Source organism: Panthera tigris, chromosome B2 (genome assembly GCF_018350195.1).
Source record: "Panthera tigris isolate Pti1 chromosome B2, P.tigris_Pti1_mat1.1, whole genome shotgun sequence".
In the NCBI taxonomy this organism is placed as follows: Eukaryota; Metazoa; Chordata; class Mammalia; order Carnivora; family Felidae; genus Panthera; species Panthera tigris.
In genome coordinates, this window is record NC_056664.1 from 4,435,749 (window position 1) to 4,456,153 (window position 20,405).

Sequence of the window (20,405 nt, forward strand, 5' to 3'; positions counted from 1 at the left end):
CCACCAGCAAATCTCAACCCTCCACTTTCTACAGATCCACGTCTCAATCAAAATCCTACCTCTTCACTATGAAAATCTTAAGCCCCCAGTTTCCACGCTCCCTGAAGGCCAGAGGCTTGAAGGTAAGAGTCACCGATAAAACACCCTGTACATGACTTCCTGTCCTAAAATGAAGTAGCAGAAAGCTAACCGGTGGATAAGCCTCTGTCCATACGGCTGCTTTGAACGTGCAGACAATCCCCAACAGGGCGTCTTTTTCCACTGGTAAAAGAGACCAAAAATATGGCTCCCACATACCTTCCGAAAACCAACACTGCCCTTTGATTTCGTTTCCCTTACATATAAATCTGCCCCAGAGCTCATCCAGAAAATTAATGTTAACGACCATAACTCAACCAGACCAACTCAACCTGGTAACATTTCCCCAAATTCTTAGGAAGGGAGGCTTCGTGGAGACGGAAGGCAGGATAGAAACGTAAAATCTGCCGTCGGCAGCTGTGCAGACGTAACTTTGTTTTTGCCGACAGAATGAGTGTGTGTGCTGAAGGCTACGCTAAATTGTGTCTTTCTGTTCATTATCTAAAATTGCCTGAAGCAGCTGGAAACGTGAGGAGGTACTTCTCCGGAGCATCTCACACGACAAACTGGGGGCAGCGGCATGCAGAGCATTCACGGGAAAAATATCTGCTCAAGAAAGAAGCATGTGCGCAGCTCTCCAGATCAGTAGGAAAACAAACGTGTTTCTGAAAACGATCGGGCTTTTGAAACTCAGCGCAGCTAAGCGACCTTTGCAAGAGCTCCACTTTCTTACCAGTTTCAGATCCTTGGAAGACAACTTCGTGAACCACTGGTTGTACTCCAGAGCAGCAATGATGGGTATCAGGTCCCTGGAGGCAGAAATAACAAGACACGTGAAAGCACTTTTAGGACAGCCATATTGGCACTGGATTTTCAACCTGTGACATCCAAGTTTACTTGTTCGTTTCTATCATTCACAAGCACAGCCTCCAGCTGCAACGACTTCCACTGCTAGACAACGGTTAAAGTCTCCAGGACAGATCTTCACGTCTGTAAGCAGAATTCCTAAAGGCTGGCGTCAAATCACTTCGAGGGACTTTGATGGCTGTATCCGCAGGAAAAGAGACCTGTAGTAGCGTGTGCTCGGAGACCTTCCTTGCTCTAAGAGAAACTGTACGTCTAGTTCTCTGTTAGCAAGTCTCTACCTTTAACCATCAAGAATGTCATATACAGTTCACCTCTGACCAGTATGGCTTCGAACTGCATGGATTTATTTAATTAAAAAAATACAGTATTCTAAAGGTATCTTCTCTTCTTCATGACTTCCTTAATAACATTTTCTTTCCTCTAGCTTACTTTATGGTAAGAACATATAATACATACACGAAAATATGTGTTAAATACTTAGGTTATTGGTAGGGCTGTCGGTCAACACTAAACTATTAGTGCTTAAGCTCTGGGGGAGTCGAAAGCTTGGGATTTTCTACTGCGTGGGAGAATCGGTGCCCCAGCCCCCACTCTCCCACCACTGTTAAGAGTCAACTGAACTCTCCCGGTGAGTTTATAATTCAAGCAAGGACACTGTCTAGCCTTGTAGATAATAAGTGACCCTGATGGATCCCCGATGCTTAGCAAGCATCCTACAACCATTTGGAACTTTCCCGTAGTTCCTGATGCTGATGACACACATGAGACAGCCCAGGTGCATTTTTGTCTCATGCTTCCCACAAACTCTTCAGCCACTGAAGGAACTATGTGCTTCAGAGAGCCACCTGCATCGTGTTTTTCCAGCTTGCTCTCTGCTACAACATGAGCCCCTAACTCACGCACAAGCCAAGAAGCAGACAATTTGCCACTCATCAAACACACCATACAATTTCACGGTCCGCAGCATCTTTCAGTGCTGTGTTCACCTAGGAAAATCCCTGCACCCTTCGACGCATATATCACACACCTCCTGTCTGGGTTCCCCTGGGCCACCCCAGCCAGCACGCTGTCCGAATCTCTATTTAGCATTAATTTTATTCTGCCTCTGTATTCAACATTTGTTGCCCACCACCCCCAGGCTGTAAGTTCTTTGAAAACCAACTCTCTCCCTTCCAGTTTCAGCCAGACCATAATCAGTTTCATCCTCCTGGCGTGACACATGGCAAACACTCAAACTGTTGCTGAAACGGAAAAGAAAGGCAGAAGGTGGAGAGAGTGGCAAAATCCACATTATTTCATAGCCTCTGCATACCGGGCCCTGTGGCAGGCACACTACTCAGACTATCTCATTTAACCACACGTCTGGCTTCGTCAGACATGCTTTAAAAAGGAGGGGCGCCTGGGTAGGGCTCAGTCAGTTGAACATCTGACTTCCACTGAGGTCGTGATCGCACAGTTCATGGGTTTGAGCCTCACGTCGGGCTCTGTGCTGACAGTTAGGAGCCTGGAGCCTGCTTTGGATTCTGGGTCTCCCCCTCTCTCTCTGCCCCTCCTGAGCTTGCTTGCTTGCTCTCTCTCTCTCTCTCTCTAATTAAAAAAAAATAAATAATAAAGGAGAAACAAGTCCCTGCAGGTAGGCGAGAGAAACAATGCAAAACAAAACAAAGCAAAACAAAACTCTCAGTCACGTGGTTCCATGTGCCATCTGTCCAACGGAAGAGCCTCTTTATCAATTTTTGCTTAAGTTTCAGATTTAAAACCATGAACAGCAACCCTTCCCACAGGTCTTCACTCCCGTCCCTGCTCCCCACGGACCGCGTGCCAGAGTCAACGCCATTTGCTCCCCCTGCGATCTGGGGACAGTCGCTTCTCTGAGGGCAAATGCCGGCTTATCACACACTTGGTTCAGGGGTTCTCCCTGTACTTCTCCATTCAGGAGCCACGGCGGCTCCTCCTCATCTTATTTCCTTGTGTGGATTTAATGTCAAGCAGGGATGACACTTTAGAACCTCTTTATTGTGTGTGCTAGTCTGTCACTTGATTTGAAGGACAGCTGGCTTTTGTCATAACGAAGTCGTTTTCAGGAACCGAAGAGCACATCATTTATAGAAGCAGGTTTTATATTGTCACAGGGGGCAGGACAGCATCAGCTCTAAAACGACATGCAAAAATCCTGAAAAGGCAGATTGAAGTCCACAAGCAAAGGGAGAAGAATCCAGGCAGAGGAAATGGTCGACAGAGCAAGGTACGGCTTAGCCAGAGATTTTAGATCCGACACCAAAAGCATGATCCACAAAAGGAAAAATTGATAAATTGGACTTCACCTGGTAAAGTGGAAAAATCGGTTTTTCCTTGGCAAATATTTGCACATCACGTTTCTAACGAAGAACTTGATATCAGAATGTATAAAGAAGTTAATGATAAGAAACAACCGAGTTTTTAAAAATAAGCAAAAGAGGCGAGCCTGGGGGGCTCAGTCGGTTAAGCGTCCGACTTCAGCTCAGGTTATGATCTCACGGTTCTGTGGGTTCGAGCCCCGCGTCGGGCTCTGTGCTGATGGCTCGGAGCCTGGAGTCTGTTTCAGATTCTGTGTCTCCCTCTCTCTGCCCCTCCCCCACTCATGCTCTGTCTCTGACTCTCAAAAATAATAATAATTTTAAAGAGTTAAAAATAAGCAAAAGATCTAAACAGATACTTCACCAAAGAAGATATATCAATGGCAAAGACGTACATAAAAAGATGTCTGAAATTATTAACCATTAAAGAAATGCAATTTAAAGCCAAAACAAGATGCCACTCCAAACTTAGTGAATTGCTAAGTTTGAAAACGAAAAATTGCCAAGCGACTGGAACCTCATACGTTGCTGATGGGAATCCGACTGGCATACTCGGTGTGGAAAACAGTCTGACAGTGTCTATGATATTCAATACACGCTGACCGTAAGAGCCAGCAACCTCAATCCTAGGTACTCAACCAAGAGAAGTAAAAACGTGTACTTCCACAAAAACTTATATGTTACTGTTTATAACGGCTGTATCCATAATGGTCAGACACTGGAGACAACATGGGTATCTTCCACCGATGCGGGGGGACTTCCAAGGCGAGGTAAGAAAAGGCAATAATATGGCGTCTGCTTACTTCCTTCTCCTGATAGGCTCACCCATGGAATCCAGCCGCCCTGCTCTGAGAAAGGCCAGGCCACGTGGAAGTGTCCCAGCAGACAGCCAGCATCAACTACCAGACCCGTGAATAAGGAAGCCTTCAAGACAGTTCCAGACCCAGCCCATATCTGACTGTAACAGCTGGAAAGAGCCCAAGCAAAAACCACCTAGCGGAGCCTAATCAAGCCCAGAGCTGTGACAGACAATTAACAAGGGACGGCTCTTGCTGTAGTCCATTAAGTTTGGAATGGTTCGTATATAGCAACAGATAACCAGAACACTTAGTATCTAGAAATAAGGCTTGAAAGCGAAGGGAACGGGACTGTTGACAGGGTGACCATTACAAAGCTTTTAAGCAGAGAAATGTTTCAGGAAGTTAACAATTTCAGCAATGTCGTCAGGATGTATCAGAGGAAGGTAACAATTTTCATTATGCAGGCAAGACGTACTGGAGAGAAGAGAGAAGCCTGAGGCAGAAAGCAGGTACAGAGGCTAGCTAGAACAAGAGCCAAGGCAAAATAATATTTTTTTCCGAAATTGATTAAAGACTTAATACAACCCCAGGGGCACCTGGGTGGCTCAGTCGGTTGAGCGTCTGACTTCGGCTCAGGTCATGATCTCACGTTCGTGGGTTCGAGCCCCGCATCAGGCTCTGTGCTGACAGCTCAGAGCCTGGAGCCCGCTTCAGACTCTGTGTCTCCCTCTCTCTCTGCCCCTCCCCCGCTCATGCTTTGTCTCACTCTGTTTCTCAAAAATAAATAAATGTAAAAAAAATATTTTTTTTAATTAAAAAAAAAAAAAAAGACTTAATACAACCCCAAATGAAACATGCACACTTTTGTAACGCAACTACAAAGAAACACAAGGACTGTTAGAATAATTGTTCCATCAGGTAAGGTAGGAGTGCAGGGGGAACCGTGATTGAAAATTGACTTATTAAAGTCTTCTTCGAAGAGGCAATAGACTGTTTCTCGACCTCAATGGCGGACACAATGGTTGACTTTACCATTATTTGCATTCTGGTACACGGAACGGCAAACTTCTCTCTAAGTAAACAACTGTAAGAATGGCCTTAACAGCATTACTCAACCTAGTCATTAAGCTAACCCAAATATCCAATTAACCGTAGAATGGATAACTTGTAGAATGGTCACACATCAGAATACAAAACGGAAACAAAAGTAAATAAACTATAGCTACATACAACACTATGTAAAGCCTCGATTTCTCAGGTCCAAAGCTTCTCTCAACCTGCCAGGACCGTGCACAGAATGGGGAGCTTCAAGTCTGAGAAGCAAGCATCCAGGAACCACTTCAGCAAACACAGAGAAGTCAAGGTCTGAACTGAGTGACACTCGGGATTCCTAGAGTCTGTCACTCTCAGAACATCTAAGCAGTCGCGCCAGCCAAACAGAGGCCAAGGCTCCAGGAGACTCGGTCTACATATGACAATCTATCACCAATAATGATCAAAACTGGTGCATCTCACCTCCACAGAAAAATACACAAGACAAGATGTAAATAATTTCATTCCCAAGAGTTCATTTTCCTGGATGGTTTTCTCAGAACACAGTAATAAGCGATCAGATAAGCAAACAGGATAACTCCTGATTCACGCGGGCCTCCCTCCCAACCCCTGTGCCGGTAACACCTCACTGCCGAGAGCTCCCTGGACCTTCCCCGGTGGGGTCTGTGCCAGTCAGAACCAACCCCTTCCTCGTGTTTTCACTAAGGCACCCCGGGGGTTACACTACATGATGTAGAAAGGTTTCCAAACACCAATGCTTGTCATCTCAACTGATTTTCTCATGGTGACAGCTTTTTACTATCAGTCCATGGCACGGATTCTGCCTCCCAATGTGTTTTGCCTTGATCTCCTAAGACACTCTTAACTACCACTTGACTCTGATCTGAAAAGTAAAGTCACCCTTGAAGAGTTACAGCAGTTTAGGTAATGCCCCCCTGAGTCTTGGTAACATGGGAACATAATATTCTCTTGTCATTTCCACAGGACATTTCTACTGCTTCCTGAAAATGGGAACAAAGACATCTTAAGACTCCAAACCCTGAGAAGGAAGATCCAATGTTAATACCCTTTAGAGTCACATAGCAGAATCTTTTCCTACACTCTGCTGAAGACAGAGGAGACAATTAACATTCTCTAACCTTTTCCCTGCTATAAATGTATTACACGTAGAGTTGTTCATTGCTGTGGTGGTTGTTAATCCAGCCGTGGGCTGGGGTTTGTAATACAAATTGAGATCATTAGTTCTCATCTCAGTTGGCAGCTCTGAATGATCCAAACCTTCCCTTAAAACTCAAATGTACCTAGGGGCGCCTAGGTGGCTCAGTCGGTTGAGTGTCCGACTTCGGCTCGGGTCATGATTTCACTGTTTGTGGGTTCGAGCCCCTGTCGGGCTCTGTGCTGACAGCTCAGAGCCTGGAGCTGCTTGGGATTCTGTGTCTCCCTGTCCCTCCGCCCCTCCCCTGCTCACACTCTGTTTCTCTTTCAAAAATAAAGAATTTAAAAAAAAAGGCAAAACACAAACATACCGAGTTTTTCACTTATTTCCAGAAAAGAAAAAACATGCCATGATAAAACTGAAAATAAGGGCAGCATCACAGAAAAGATCATGAACTGGGATGAGTTAAGATGGTGGAATAGTAAGGGTACCCTGGGCTTGTCCCTAAAACACAGCTAGATCAGCATCAAACCATTTTGAACACGTAGGAAATCAATCTGAAGATTAACAGAACAATCTGCATAATCTCAGGGACAGAATGTGGCAGCTTCTCTGAACAAGGACACCAAAACACACCTCAGATCTAGCTTCCTTACCTAATTTCTTTAATTGTTAATTTTTTGATTTCATTCTATTATTATAGCTGTTGTTTTTTCTTCCTCCAAAATGACAAGAGGGTGGAATTTACCTCAAAAGAAAGAAGAGGAAATAAATGAAGGCCAGGGATTTAATGAATGCAGATATGAGTAAGATGCCTGAACTAGATTTTAAAACAAGGATTATAAGGATACTAGCTGGGCTTGAAAAAAGCATAGAAGACACCAGAGAATCCCTTTCTGCAGAGATAAAAGAACTAAAATCTAGTCAGGCCAAAATTAAAAATGCTATAACCAAGTTTCAAACCCAAATGAAGGCCATAAAAACAAGGGTGGATGAGGCAGAAGAGTGAATCAATGATATCTAGAAGATGAAATTATGGAAAATAATGAAGCTGAAAAGAAGAAGGAAACAAAGGTAACAGATCACAAAGGCAAACTTAGGGAACTCAGTGATTGATTAAAACATAATAACATTCGTATCATAGGGGTTCCAGAAGATGAAGAGAGAGAGAAGGGGGCAGAAGGTTTATGTGAGCAAATTATAGCTGAAAACTCCCCTTATCTAGGGAGGACACAGACATCAAAATCCAAGAAGCACAGAGAACTCCCATTAAATTCACCAAAAGCCAGCCATCGCCAAGACATATCATAGTCAAATTCACGAAACACACAGAAAAGGGAAGAATTCTGAAAGTGGCAAGGGGGAAAAGAAGTCCCTAACCTACAAGGGAAGACAGATCAGGTTCACAGCAGATCTGTCCACAGACACTTGGCAGGCCAGAAAGGGATGGCAGGATATATTCAATGTGCTGAATCGGAAAAACATGCAGCCAAGAATACTCTATCCAGCAAGATTGTCATTCAAAACAGAAGGAGAGATAGTTTCCCAGGCAAAGAAAAAAACTGAAGGTGTTTGTGACCACTAAACCAGCCCTACATGAAATTTTAAGGGAGACTCTTTGAGTGCAAAGAAAAAGGAAAAAAAAAAAAAAAAAAAAAAAGACCAAAAGCAACAAAGACTAGAAAGGACCAGAGAGTATCACCAGAAACACCAACTCTAAGGCAAAACAATGGCACTGAATTCATATCTTTTACAATAATCACTCTGAATACAAATGGACTAAATGCTCCAATCAAAAGACACAGGGTATCAAAATGGATAAAAACACAAGATCCATCTATATGCTGCCTACAAGAGATTCATTTTAGATCTAAAGACACCTGCAAATTGAAAGTGAGAGGATAGAGAACTGTCTATCATGCTAATGGACACCAAAAGAAAGCCAGAGTAGCCAAATTGTATCAGACAAACTAGACTTTGAAACAAACGCTATCGGGGCACCTGGGTGGCTCAGTCAGTTAAGTGTCCACCTTCAGCTCAGGTCATGATCTCACAGTTCATGAGTTCAAGGTCGACACTGGGCACGCTGCCGTAAGCACAGAGCCCACTTCGGATCCTCTGTCCCCCTCTCTCTCTGCCCCTCCCCCCCACGCTCGCTCGCGCGCACTCTCTGTCAAATAAACATTAAAACAAAGACTGTAACAAGAGATGAAGAAGGGCATTATATCATAATTAAGAAGTCTGTCGATCAAGAATATCTAACAATTGTAAATATATATGCCCCCAATACGGAACCACTCAAATATAAAAGGAGGCGGATAGGGGATGGGCTAGATGGTGATGGGTATTAAGGAGGGCACTTGTTGGGATGAGCACTGGGTATTTACTGTAAGTGATGATCACCGAAGTCTACCCCTGAAACCAATATTGCACTGCATGTTAACTAACTAAAATTTAAAGAAAAGGAATGAAAAGAAAATAAAAGAGAAAAGAGAAAAAAGAAAAAAGAAAAGATCATGAACTAGCCTCTGGAAATGCAAAATTTTCTGTAATGTAGGGATTTTGTGTGTCTCTTTTCCTTTCAATTAAGAAAACTGGCCACTTTATATGATTGTTCATTTTAAAAGGAGTCTTTTTAAAGTCATCAAGAATCTTCAAACTACTCTACGGTGAACCCAGGGAGGTACACCCGTAGGATTTTAGATCGAAGACTCCAAACCCTTCCCATCACATTCAACCAGCCACTTATTTGGAAAGCCAACAATCACATGTTTCCTGAAGCAATTCCTCAAATAATGAGAGCACTCTTGTTGTTTTGGGTATTAAAAATAAACTGCTAATAGTGGGGGAGGGGGCTATTTCAAAAAGTTAAAATGCAAAAACAAACAAGTTGGCAAGTGATTCAGGGTCTAAGTCACTTGCCTTAGTCACAGAGCCCATCTGACCCAGACCGGAAACCACGCGTACGGAATTGTTCACAGACATTTTGAAAAGGAAAACAGAAGCCAGCGCTGCTCTTCATACCTGATTTCACACTCCAAACAGCATTTCTTCCTTTTGAAATGAGAGCGAGAATAAAGAGAGACAGCCTAGATTAGGAAAGAATTACACCAATGCCCTCGGGACAACCTTGACAAACATTAACCCACACGCAAAACTCTTCTGGAAGCATCAGGCTCAAGATTGTCACTCTGATGAGTAAGAAATATGAAAACACAAACACACGAGTCTGAAGGGAATGAGCTGCCAGCTGGGCTCTCATGAGCCAGGTTTAAACTCAATGATGCATGTCATTGAGCCTTTAGAGGATTGACGAGATTAGCTCGTCTTGCAAATCTACCAGGAGCAAGAAAAAAAAAAAAATCGATGTATCCAAAGCGGTATATTCTCTTCGCCTCGGCACCACTCCCCCTCCACCCCATCATTCCCACCCCTGCAAATTACAGCGTAATTACACTTTTTAACATGTCGGCTCACAGACCTTGGAGAGGTCCCGTGAGAAATGTGCAGCAAAGCCTTTTCCAGCTATGACTCTTTTTGGCCCATCGGTACCTAAAGCAGCGCATGCTTCAAGAATATACTTAAATAAAATTTTGGAAGCTATAGAGAACAAGTCGGTGGGCATTTTTCCAAGTACAATGCTTCCTAACTGCTCTTCTCCAGGGAGGAAGTGGATGGCTCTAGCATGCACACGGTCATCCCCATCCGCGAATGCTTACCCCTCATTCAGTTCTGATACAGCCTTTTAGCTAGTCAGTTTTCCGTGACAGCATTCAAGTTGCTCGCGATCTACCTTGAAGCTCCGGGACAGACCCTCAAGACTGAAGGGAGGTGGCTGAAGACGCACACGCGTGGAGGCAGTCCCCAGGGAAGACAAAAGAGCACACTGGAGGCTTCATAAGCGGCCTCAGGACGACGTCCACGTTTCCCCATTTCTCAGTTCCTGAGGCCGTGTGCTATAAGGGTCACGGTGTCCTAACAATGGGTATGTCTCTGCAGGAGAGCAGATCCCGGGCAAATGAGAGGGGAGAGGACATTAGGAGGGTGTGTCTGATGAGAACGATGACGGGGGCACTTCCCAGTCCCTAGACCTGCAAACTCTCAATCTATATTCTCTTCGATGAGAATTATCGATGGGGAGCACACGCGTGCAGACTGTTTCCTCCATGCCTGTGCTCCACGTGAGAAAAGCCGCCCAAACCACGTGTAGCCTCCCTGTTCTCAGACCTGCAACATTAACACCAATGCCCCACGCATGACCCAAACCTCCCGATTTGGATAAGCTGAAAAAAACGGTCGTTACAAACCCCTAGATGCAAAAGATGCCGGCCTGGGGTGAGTGAACTGAAAGAAACACACAGAATTGATAGAAATCCGGAGAGGATTCAGCCATGGATTGGAGCAGGTAACAAAGAGCAAAATCGGGTTAAGAACGTGAATAGTCTAACGACCGCCAACCTGCCTATGGGGGAGAGTATTTGAGTAGTCCAGGAAGCCTTTAAAAAAGAATCCCCTCACCCTCCCAGGGTTCTGGTCTGTTTCCCTAGAGCAGCTCAGTTGCCCTTGAACATCCTTTATTCTGTGGCACTGGTTTGACGCTACAGCATCACGTCGTACAGCCTGAACAAGACAGACACAACCCGGCCCTCACAGAACTTCCATCCCAGGACCACTAATGAGTTTAGAGACCCTAGAGGCTCTTAAGAAAGGAAGTGTCTAAGTATGGGGACTACAGACAAGGAAGAATGGAATGAAAAAATAAAGCTTTGAATGGTGGCCAATTGGGAATTATGTTCCAACAGAGCTTCTGGGAGCCAACTGCCACCATGGGAAAATTCACCAACGCGTATGAGAATTACTGCCCCGTTTGCTAACAAACTCCAGCTCAACTGGGGCCCGTCGACCTCTCCTCTTGATCCTCCAATGCGTCTCATTCCTCCCTTCTTTTCTCCACAATTCATACCCAAACGAGAAAGTAACATTTTTGTAAAACCTCTCAAATTCAGACAATGACCCCTATCCCCCTCAAACTGGGCCACTCTGGATCCTTCCAAACTACTGTGCCGCTTAAGTACAGACTGTCCCTTCACGGACAAGCGTGCTCAAGATTCTAACATACAGAAATGTCCATCCAGTGTACTCCGTTCTAATTTGATTGGCAAAATATTATTAATACAGGCTATCTAAAAGCACTGACCGTAAGTAGCCTCTTTATATGGAAGCTGGCACTAATCGTAATAGTAAGAATCATGGGGGGAAAATTAAATCCTCAACAACGAGGGGATATACTGAAGATTAGGGCAAAAGAGTTCTGGAAAAAGTCCAAGTATTTAGGCATTAGTAGGAAAGGGGACGTCTATAGCAATGACCCCTGCTGTTATTAAGCCCACTGCAATAAAAAAAACAAAAAAAAAAAAAAATTGAAAAAAAAGAAAAAAAATTGAGAACTAATTTTTTAGTAGTTACTACATGCAAAATACAGCAATAGTAATATGTTGTATATTATAAAACAAAGATTGAAATTTTTTTTTTTAACGTTTATTTATTTTTGAGACAGAGAGAGACAGAGCATGAACAGGGGAGGAGCAGAGAGAGAGGGAGACACAGAATCTGAAACAGGCTCCAGGCTCCGAGCTGTTAGCACAGAGCCCGACGCGGGGCTCGAACCCACGGACCGTGAGATCATGACCTGAGCCGAAGTCGGACGCTTAACCGACCAAGCCACCCAGGCGCCCCGAAGATTGAAATTTTAAAATGAGTCAGCAATAAGCATAAATAGAAGCTCTAATTTTTTTTTGTAGCTCATCTTGCCTTTTTCTTTGGGGAGATACAGCCCGCAGAGCGTATGTTTGTAAATAAAGTTTTATTGGAACACTCCAATCGCACGTTGTCTAGAGTGCGAACGTTCAATCGCACGTTGTCTAGAGTTGCTTTTGAGCTGCCACGGTGGCTGCCTGCCCCATAAAGCCTAAAATATTTACTATCTGGCCCTTGACAGGAAAAGTTTTCCGCCTTCTGATCTCAGTAATGACAAAAGTGCTTCTAGCCCTTTACCAAGTAGGAAAAGTAAATGATCATGAATGCAGTGTTTACTGACAAAATGAAAATTCTCCAGCTAAGGAATCAGGAAAAACTCTGTTTGTGGGGAAATTCTAAGTTTCGACAAGGTTCCTCAATGGTGGACAGCATTCCACGTATTTCTATGTATGTCAAGTAACTGTATTTAGCAGCTTCCCTAGATATGGTTTCCCTCTGTGGCCAGATTAATCACCAAATTGATTAATCACCAAATTGAGCACAGTGGATATGCTGGAAAACAGCACTGACATTACACATAGCCTGTTAATGGTGTAAAGACTGTTGAAGGTGTGACAGAGGAAGCCAGAACAACACCTCAAGCCGCCATACACGGTGTCTTCACTCCAAGTATGGTCCATGGACCCCTGGGGAACCCCGGGACTCCCTCAAGGGCCTCACAAGTTCAAAACTACTTTCATAATAACACTGAAACAAATTGTCCTTTACGCCGTGTAGACGTCTGCACGGATGGTATAAAAATGACAGCAGGGAAAACCACCGGCGCCTTAGCAGGAATCAACACGGCCATGCCAGGCCTGGACGCCGGTCACTGTGTTCGTTACCGCCACACATGCGGTTTCTTCCAACAAATGCCCATGTCATTTAAGAACGCCCTTGGGGCGCCCCGGGTGGCGCAGTCAGCCGTCCGACTCTTGATCTGGGCTCGGGTCACCATCTCACGGGTTCGTGAGTTCGAGCCCCGTGTCAGGCTCTGCACTGATGGCACGGAGCCTGCCTGGATTCTGTCTCTCTCCCTTTCTGCACCTCCCCTGCACATGCACTCTAGCTCTCTAAAAATAAATGAATAAACTTAAAAAAAGAAAAAGCTGGGGGCGCCTGGGTGGCTCAGTCAGTTAAGCCTCCGATTCTTGCTTTCAGCTCAGGTCATGATCTCAAGGTTGGGGAGTTCAAGTCCCACGCTGGGCTCTGCACGAACAGTGTGGAGCCTGCTTGGGATTCTCTCTCCCTCCCTCTCTCCGCCCCTCCCTCCCTCATGCTGTCTTTCTTTGTCAAAAAAAAAAAAGGAAAGACAGAAAGAAAAGAAAGAAAGAAAGAAAGAAAGAAAGAAAGAAAGAAAGAAAGAAAGAAAGAAAGAAAGAGGAATGCCCTTGATGAAGTAGAAAATACTTCTTTTATTAAATCTCAGCCCTCGAGTACCTGCCTGTGCGACAAAACAGAAACAGGCACAAAATGCTTCCTCTTTATACAAAGGGCTCATCTTCTCAATGCAAAGTATCTTTGTGATAGAGTTCTAAGCAGAACTCGCTCTCTCATGGAACACCATGAAAAAAATGACAAAGTACAGTCAATTCAGACTTGGGATTTAGCAGATGTTTTCTCTACAGCGTAAAAAGTTGTTAGCCCGTCACTTCGAGGAACTTTTTTCCAACAGTAAAGTTATAACTTTAAAAAAAAAAAAAAAAAAAAACACTCGAATCTGGGGAAACTTTTATCGGCCACTAGGAGACTGACAGTTTTGCCACGCTTAAAAAGACTTTTTTGAGAGGATCAGCGGTGTTAACACATGTCCTCTTTTCTCCCTATTGTACAACAGCAAAATATCTGCACACTATTATGCATAACCCAGTGAACCAGTATTTTCTAAATGAACGATGCAGAATGCTTGCTACAAAACCATCCGGGGGTAAGATTAGTTCAAAGTACAAGATGGACCAAATGGATTTGCTTTTTAAGTTTATTTATTTTTGAGAGAGAGAGAGAGCGCACACACTCAAGCGGGGGAGGGGCAGGGAGAGAGGGGGAGAGAAGAGTCTCGACGTGGGGCTCAACCTCACAAACGGTGAGATCATGACCTGAGCCGAAATCAAGAGCCAGGCGCTCAACCGACTGAGTCACCCAAGGGCCCCAGTGGGATTTAAAGTAAAATAAAAAAAAGTTCGTTGATACGGTTTCCGACTCCACACAGCAACTGAACTTTGGAAAACCATCGCTTTACTAGTCATGGTGGAGTATGAAAGAGGAGTATCCACAGTCATGTGACAAGGCTATTAACAACGCTGCCTTTTCCAAGTACGCATCTGCTTAAGCCTGGATGTTCTAAATGTACTTCGGTCAATGCCACGCATCACGAGAGCGTGAACAGGAGCGGACACGGGAACCCAGCTGCCTTCTGTGAAGTCAGAAGTTACAGGGATCAGCACACAGGTGAAGGGAAGCCACTCTTCCGGCGGACTTAGGTTTGTCTCGGAAAATGGTTATTGTTCACGACAACGGTACCTACGTTAGCATGTAATGGGTTTATTAACATGTTTAAAGGCATTAGTAAGTGTTTAATTTTAGTTTCGGCTTCTAATACGGTGAGTCCCAAAAGATATAACCCACGTAACCCAAAAGCTCAATCACTGCCAAGACCTGTAAAGGGTTCCGGGGGCCGCACACATTGAGCCCTAATGCTGCAGGGCGACCCAGTCCTCTTACTCTACGTACAATTTCCTGCTGCGTTTATTGGAGAAAAACCTGCAGACTAAGATTCTTCCTTGTTTCTCAGTTCACTTTTTCACAAGCTACGCAGGACAGACACCCAGGGAAGCCGGAGCGGGAGTACGACGTCCCCTCGTGTGCAGGAAGAGGGGGAACGGCTCCAGGCGGGAGAAAACCACCCTGCTCCACAAGCAGGAAGCAAATCCACGCTTGAGAACCAGGGGCTTCAGGCACTTGGCTTCGGCCACGAGCACAGACCAGGCCTCGCCGCCCTCTGCAGCCCCCAGCGCCGCAGAGAGGGCTCCCGTCCGTGTTCTCTGCTCCGTTCCGTTGGCTAGGACTCTTCGGGAACCCTGTACAGCTCTGGATTTTCCCGCCAGGTAGGTGGGAAAATAATTTGAAATGGCATTTTTCAGGCCACGACGCCGTATTCCAGCTGTGCGCGTAGCGCGAAAGGTAGGGCCGGATGCCAGGATTCTCTCTCTCGATGCCAGAGAGGACGGACTGACTGGGCTGAGGTTCACGGCGGTGGGACTAGCGTCTGCTGCTTAAAATAAGCAGCGTTTCCAGGGAGGAGGCTGGGATACCCAGCAAAGACGCAGGGGCACCACCCAACGCTGCCTAACCCTGAACGAAGCTTCTTCCCTGGGGCCTGACCCCGCTAGCCACGGCCCTAAACATATGAACGTCAAGATCTTAAAACTTGCAGGTTTCTCAAAAAACGTGTAACGGGATTCACAGCCGTGTTATTGTTATCGCAAGGCAGATAACGGCAAACCCGTTCCCACCACCGTGTGCGCATCTATACCCTAGCAGCGAATCCCCAACTCATAAAGAAATTGTAAACCAAAAGTCATTTCTTAGGATTACAGCATAAAATTGCCTCCTAGAAAAAATGTTCTAAGGCAATTAGGCAAAATAATACTATATTACATAGTATTATATACACAGGGCAGATGATTAAATAGACTTTCGTAAGCCACTATAAGAACCTCAGAATTATATTATTTCCATAGTTCCTAACTATGAACTCTGGATTTCAAGTACACACAGGCACCTCCATCCCAAATGAACACATCTGAGACTATTACTTGAAAGGCAAAATTCAGAGAGTCTTAGATTCTCCAGATTCCCCTTATAACGGGATTTCCTGGAGATCGCCTGTGTCTATAAGCACCAGCCGAGAAGTATGGTTCCAGAAGCAAAAATCAGTTGCAAACGGAAGGAAAGAAAGCAGTGGCTTACCTGTGGTCAAGATGGCTGAAGTCTTGCAAATTCAATTCCCTGGTGTCCTGTGTCAGATAAATTGTATCCACATCCTGTTTAAATATAATTAAATCATGTAAATAGTCCACACAGATGATCAGGAAAGAGGGATGCAGAGAGAGAATTAGACAATGATACAGACAGATTTTCAAATACTGGAATATTCTCCAGGCGGCGGGGGGCGCACACACAAGCCTGCACACAAACACACTTACCCACTGTACTTCTTCTCTGTATGAAAATCCAAGCCAGTCACACACACAGGCGTACATCTGAGAAAATCCACCTGAAACACACACAACAGAAACACACAACAGAAACGTGACAGGTTTTTGGCTAAATGATTTTTAAGTTAAAGTTTAAAAGTTTAAATATGGCCGATGTTGACAATGCTGATTATTTCTTTCTGTCTGGGAAAACGGCAAAGATTCTCCCCCTTGTTCTATAGTAAGTACACAGCAGGACGCAATACGGCTTAAATACAGGACTTTTATCCACCAGTCTAAAGTCTGTGCAGTGGTAATTACACCTTAAAACTAATTGTACCTTTACAGAAGCATACTAGGAATAGACGTAACTTCCTGGCACGGGGACATCCATGCGGCCATTTATAATTTGGTTTTAAAATGCATGCTCACCGCAGGGCCCCTGCTCGGCCACGGTCTGGCTGTCCCACAGAGCCTGGAGACTGGCCAGTCGCTCAGAGGGCTCCATGGAGACTTTTTTCATGATTCTCCTGCAAGATCAAAATAACAATAAATTTCAAAAATCGAGTGGTTGGCACCGCACGTAGAAATCTGTTTTGTGGTACGCCTTTTTTTAGACCAAAGATGGCTGCCACTTTGATTTCGGTAAACGTAAATTCCACTTTCTGAGCATCAAGAAGCTGGAAACCTCAGAAACTTAATCGCCTTTCTTTAGCCCCCTTTTATAGGCCCAAGGAATTATCCAGGGATGTGGACAGTCTCTATGTTATTTCGTTGTTTCGTGACAGTAGATTGCACTAGAATAATTAGAAGGCAGCGTGTTCTACTTGATGAATTATTAGCTTATGTGTATGCTAAATTTGAATCACGAGCTTTCAAAAACTTAAAACACACATCTCTTCCTCTGTGCTTCCATAGTACCCCTTACAAACGTCCGCCAAGAAAGAGTATATCATGTCGGAAGAAGTGTTCCTTTTACTGTGGTTCAGAGCCCGGCCGACCACTTCCAAATTTCACTATTCACAGATCTGGCGAAGTAAGAGGACCTACCCCGTGGGGTAATCGCGAGAAAGAAAGAAATTAATACCTGTGAAGTTATCAAAACAACCCGCGTGGCCTGGTGAAGTCTCGATAAACATTAGCCGATGCTCTCAGAGTTATCACATACTAATCGTTTCAATTTTTTTTTTAACATTTATTCACTTTTGAGAGACAGAGACAGAACACGAGCAGGGTAGGGGCAGAGCAAAGGAGACACAGAATCCGAGGCAGGCTCCGGGCTCTGAGCTGTCAGCACAGAGCCCGACATGGGGCTCAAACCCACAAACCGCGAGATCATGACCTGAGCCGAAGTCGAATGCTTAACCAACTGAGCCACCCAGGCGCCCCTCACGTAGTAATCATTTAATGGGTAATTTATGAATCCATTAACTCACCCCCGAATTTTTATTAAATGTCTACAGCATGGCAAGACCAGCTGTCAGATACTAGATACACAACCATGAACAAAACCGACACCATCCCTGCCCTCCAAATGGACAGCCTATCGTGAGAAGCAGACAAACAGGAGGTATAAAAGGAGAAGTAGAGGGTATAGTGGGGCGGGGGGTGCAGAAAAAGGGCACTTAACTTCTCCTCTGGTGGGGGGAGGGCAGCGGAGCGTGGGGAATGTGGACGGTGCTCTCCAGTCCCTACCACGTCTATGCTAAAACCTGAAGAGGAATAAAGACGTCATCGGGGCGGGGGTGGGGGGAGGAGATGGGGAACCAGGAGCTGGGGAGACCGCTCCAGACGAAGGGACAGCAAGTTCACGGCCGTGAGAAGGCTCGTGCTCACCACCAGAAATGGCACACGGTTCAAAGCGGGCCAGCAAACACCGCGTGATGGGGAGGGGGTAACGGAAGAGTCTGGGGAGCTCGCAGGAACCAGGTCGCGGACAGCCTTCGAGGTCCGATTACGGGGTTTGGATTTTATTCGTAGGGCACGGAGGAGCCACGAAAAGCCTGAACAGGGTGCACCGGCTGGTGAGAAGGGCGCCGTCCACAAAATCTGCAGGGCGGGGGTCGGGGCAAACTTTGGACCCAGATAAAGAACTTGAGAGATTAAATAGAAAAGCCCAGCGAGAGTGAAGGTCATGAGCTTCTGCAGGCAGCAGGTGGACCAGCCGTGAGACTTCCTCGGGCTCCCGCCCGCCACAGCCCAGACGTGTGCAGGAAGGGGCAGCGGGCACGCTGTGGGGCTGCTGGCTTTCCAAGCAGGTGGCCAGATGGACTTGAGGGTACTGCTGGGGTGACGGACACTGTGGGCTGGGCGCTCAGGAGAGGGAGGGGAAGATCCAAGGGATCTACGGCCCAGAGGCCCTGAAAAAGTTCGAGCGCTGGTCCTTCCGAGGGAGAGAGGGCCGAACGGCCGTGGTCACAGCGAGACGAGTGAATTGTGACTTGACCCCGGCACACGCTGTTCCAGGAGCTGACGAGGTCTTGGGTGTGGCCCTCGAGAGTCAAGTGGGGAGGAGGGGAGGAGGTCACAGGCTGTGAGGAAGGGTATTGGGTCAGAAGCACCGGGATCAAGGTAGGACTTGGGTGCGAAATGGTGTAAATAAAGACGCTAAGTTATACTGAACATATTTTAATCTTTCTTTAATGACTTAAAAGCACTTCTGCCACATATAATGTTCTCAGTCATCGTGACGGATCTCAATCACCTCGTAGAGTATTGGAGGAAAATAGTTGTCTCCATTTTCCCACGGGATGGATTCCAGAGAAAATGTGCTACCTCCTGGCAAGTTGCCCTGTTCTACTCCTAGAGAAACCCTGCGATACACAACAAAGCATTTAAACACCCTGAACGTTCTGCTTGCCCTGAAAACATTCCCACACATCCTTGCGGTTTTTACGACTGAAGCATAATCAGGTATAACCAACTAGGCCAAACATCATTAATTCCTTCAAATTCTTGTGTAAATGCACGAGGTCTGCGAGTGCAGCATGATTTTTCTCAATCTCACCTGAAAACACCTATGATTAAATCCCATCATCTTAAAACTCCTGAACTGGGGTAGGTAACTGTGGGTTTAACAAGACATTCGCAAACGGACGTGATATTACAGAATCTTCCAGATCTTACAGAATGATTCATCTCGGTTCCATACCATCATCGGGCATTTTAGTGGCATTGTTTTCTGGCGACCAGACAGCAAAACCAGATATTACGCAAAGCAACAGCAGACCTGTCAGAAACAGCCCCCAGCGTTTACACGGCTCGGTTAAGTGAACCTTGGACACATCAAACTAGACATAGGTCTGACTTCATCTGAGATCACATCTGACTTCTAGAATTCTTGCTTCACTTCAGCAGGACTGTGGGGCATGCTGTTTCAATGACACACAGGACGAAGTTAAGCTAGTCAAAAGCAGGAAGAAAATAGGGTAAAAAAATCTTTGGCAGGAAGCTGGTAGGATCAAGAATAGGAAGGTGGCAGTCTAGGATTAGAGGGAGAAACAGATGACTTCTCATGGCAGATTCAGAAACTAAAGCCTCAATTTTATTCCAAAAACAACACTGGACATTCCTGCTCAGGGGGTAAGGGCAAGTCAACTGGAAAATGAGAAGCAGTGGCTAGCAGTAGACGTCTGTGTGCAGAGGCTGCCCCTTGACCTTCAAAACCACTCTTTGACGGGATCAGTCTGAGGTTTTCTAAGCAGCCCCGCTCTGTGACACTTCTCTTTCTTTTGCAAGGAACTGCAAAGCACTTCGATTTCAGGAACCGAAGACGTCTCATGAAACAGGTGCATTGACTTGCATAAGAGATAAAGTTCTAAGGAGTAAACTTCCAGGAGATGGCCAGTGTCTACGTGCTCTAACTCAATGCACAGAAACAATGAGAGGGGACCCCCCCTCAATGGCCCATATTGTTTTTCCCTGTAGTTCAACGGCAGCAAAGAGCCCATGTGCGTGCACCACAGGACACAGCTCACACCTACACACACAGGGAGAGGGGGTGTGTTGTACAGACAGACCAACAGACAGAAAGGATTTGCTGGCAGGATAAGTGCCGCGATAGGTAAACCAAAATCCTAGCAGACGCACAAAGCCTGCCTCTCGCTTGCAGGCGGGACTGTGG

General features: G+C 45.5%; 1 protein-coding gene across 11 annotated transcripts in view; it reads right to left on the minus strand.

The window, feature by feature from the left end:
* CARMIL1 (capping protein regulator and myosin 1 linker 1) overlaps positions 1–20,405 on the minus strand; it is a 310,110-nt gene that overhangs the window by 154,204 nt on the left and 135,501 nt on the right. For all 11 annotated transcript variants that reach the window (XM_042985575.1, XM_042985582.1, XM_042985577.1 and 8 more), the window contains 4 exons: positions 16,715–16,812; positions 16,292–16,362; positions 16,056–16,129; positions 812–887 (listed from right to left, as the gene is read on the minus strand). In XM_042985575.1, coding sequence (XP_042841509.1) covers positions 812–887; positions 16,056–16,129; positions 16,292–16,362; positions 16,715–16,812 — 319 coding nt within the window. The remainder of the gene's footprint in view (positions 1–811; positions 888–16,055; positions 16,130–16,291; positions 16,363–16,714; positions 16,813–20,405) is intronic.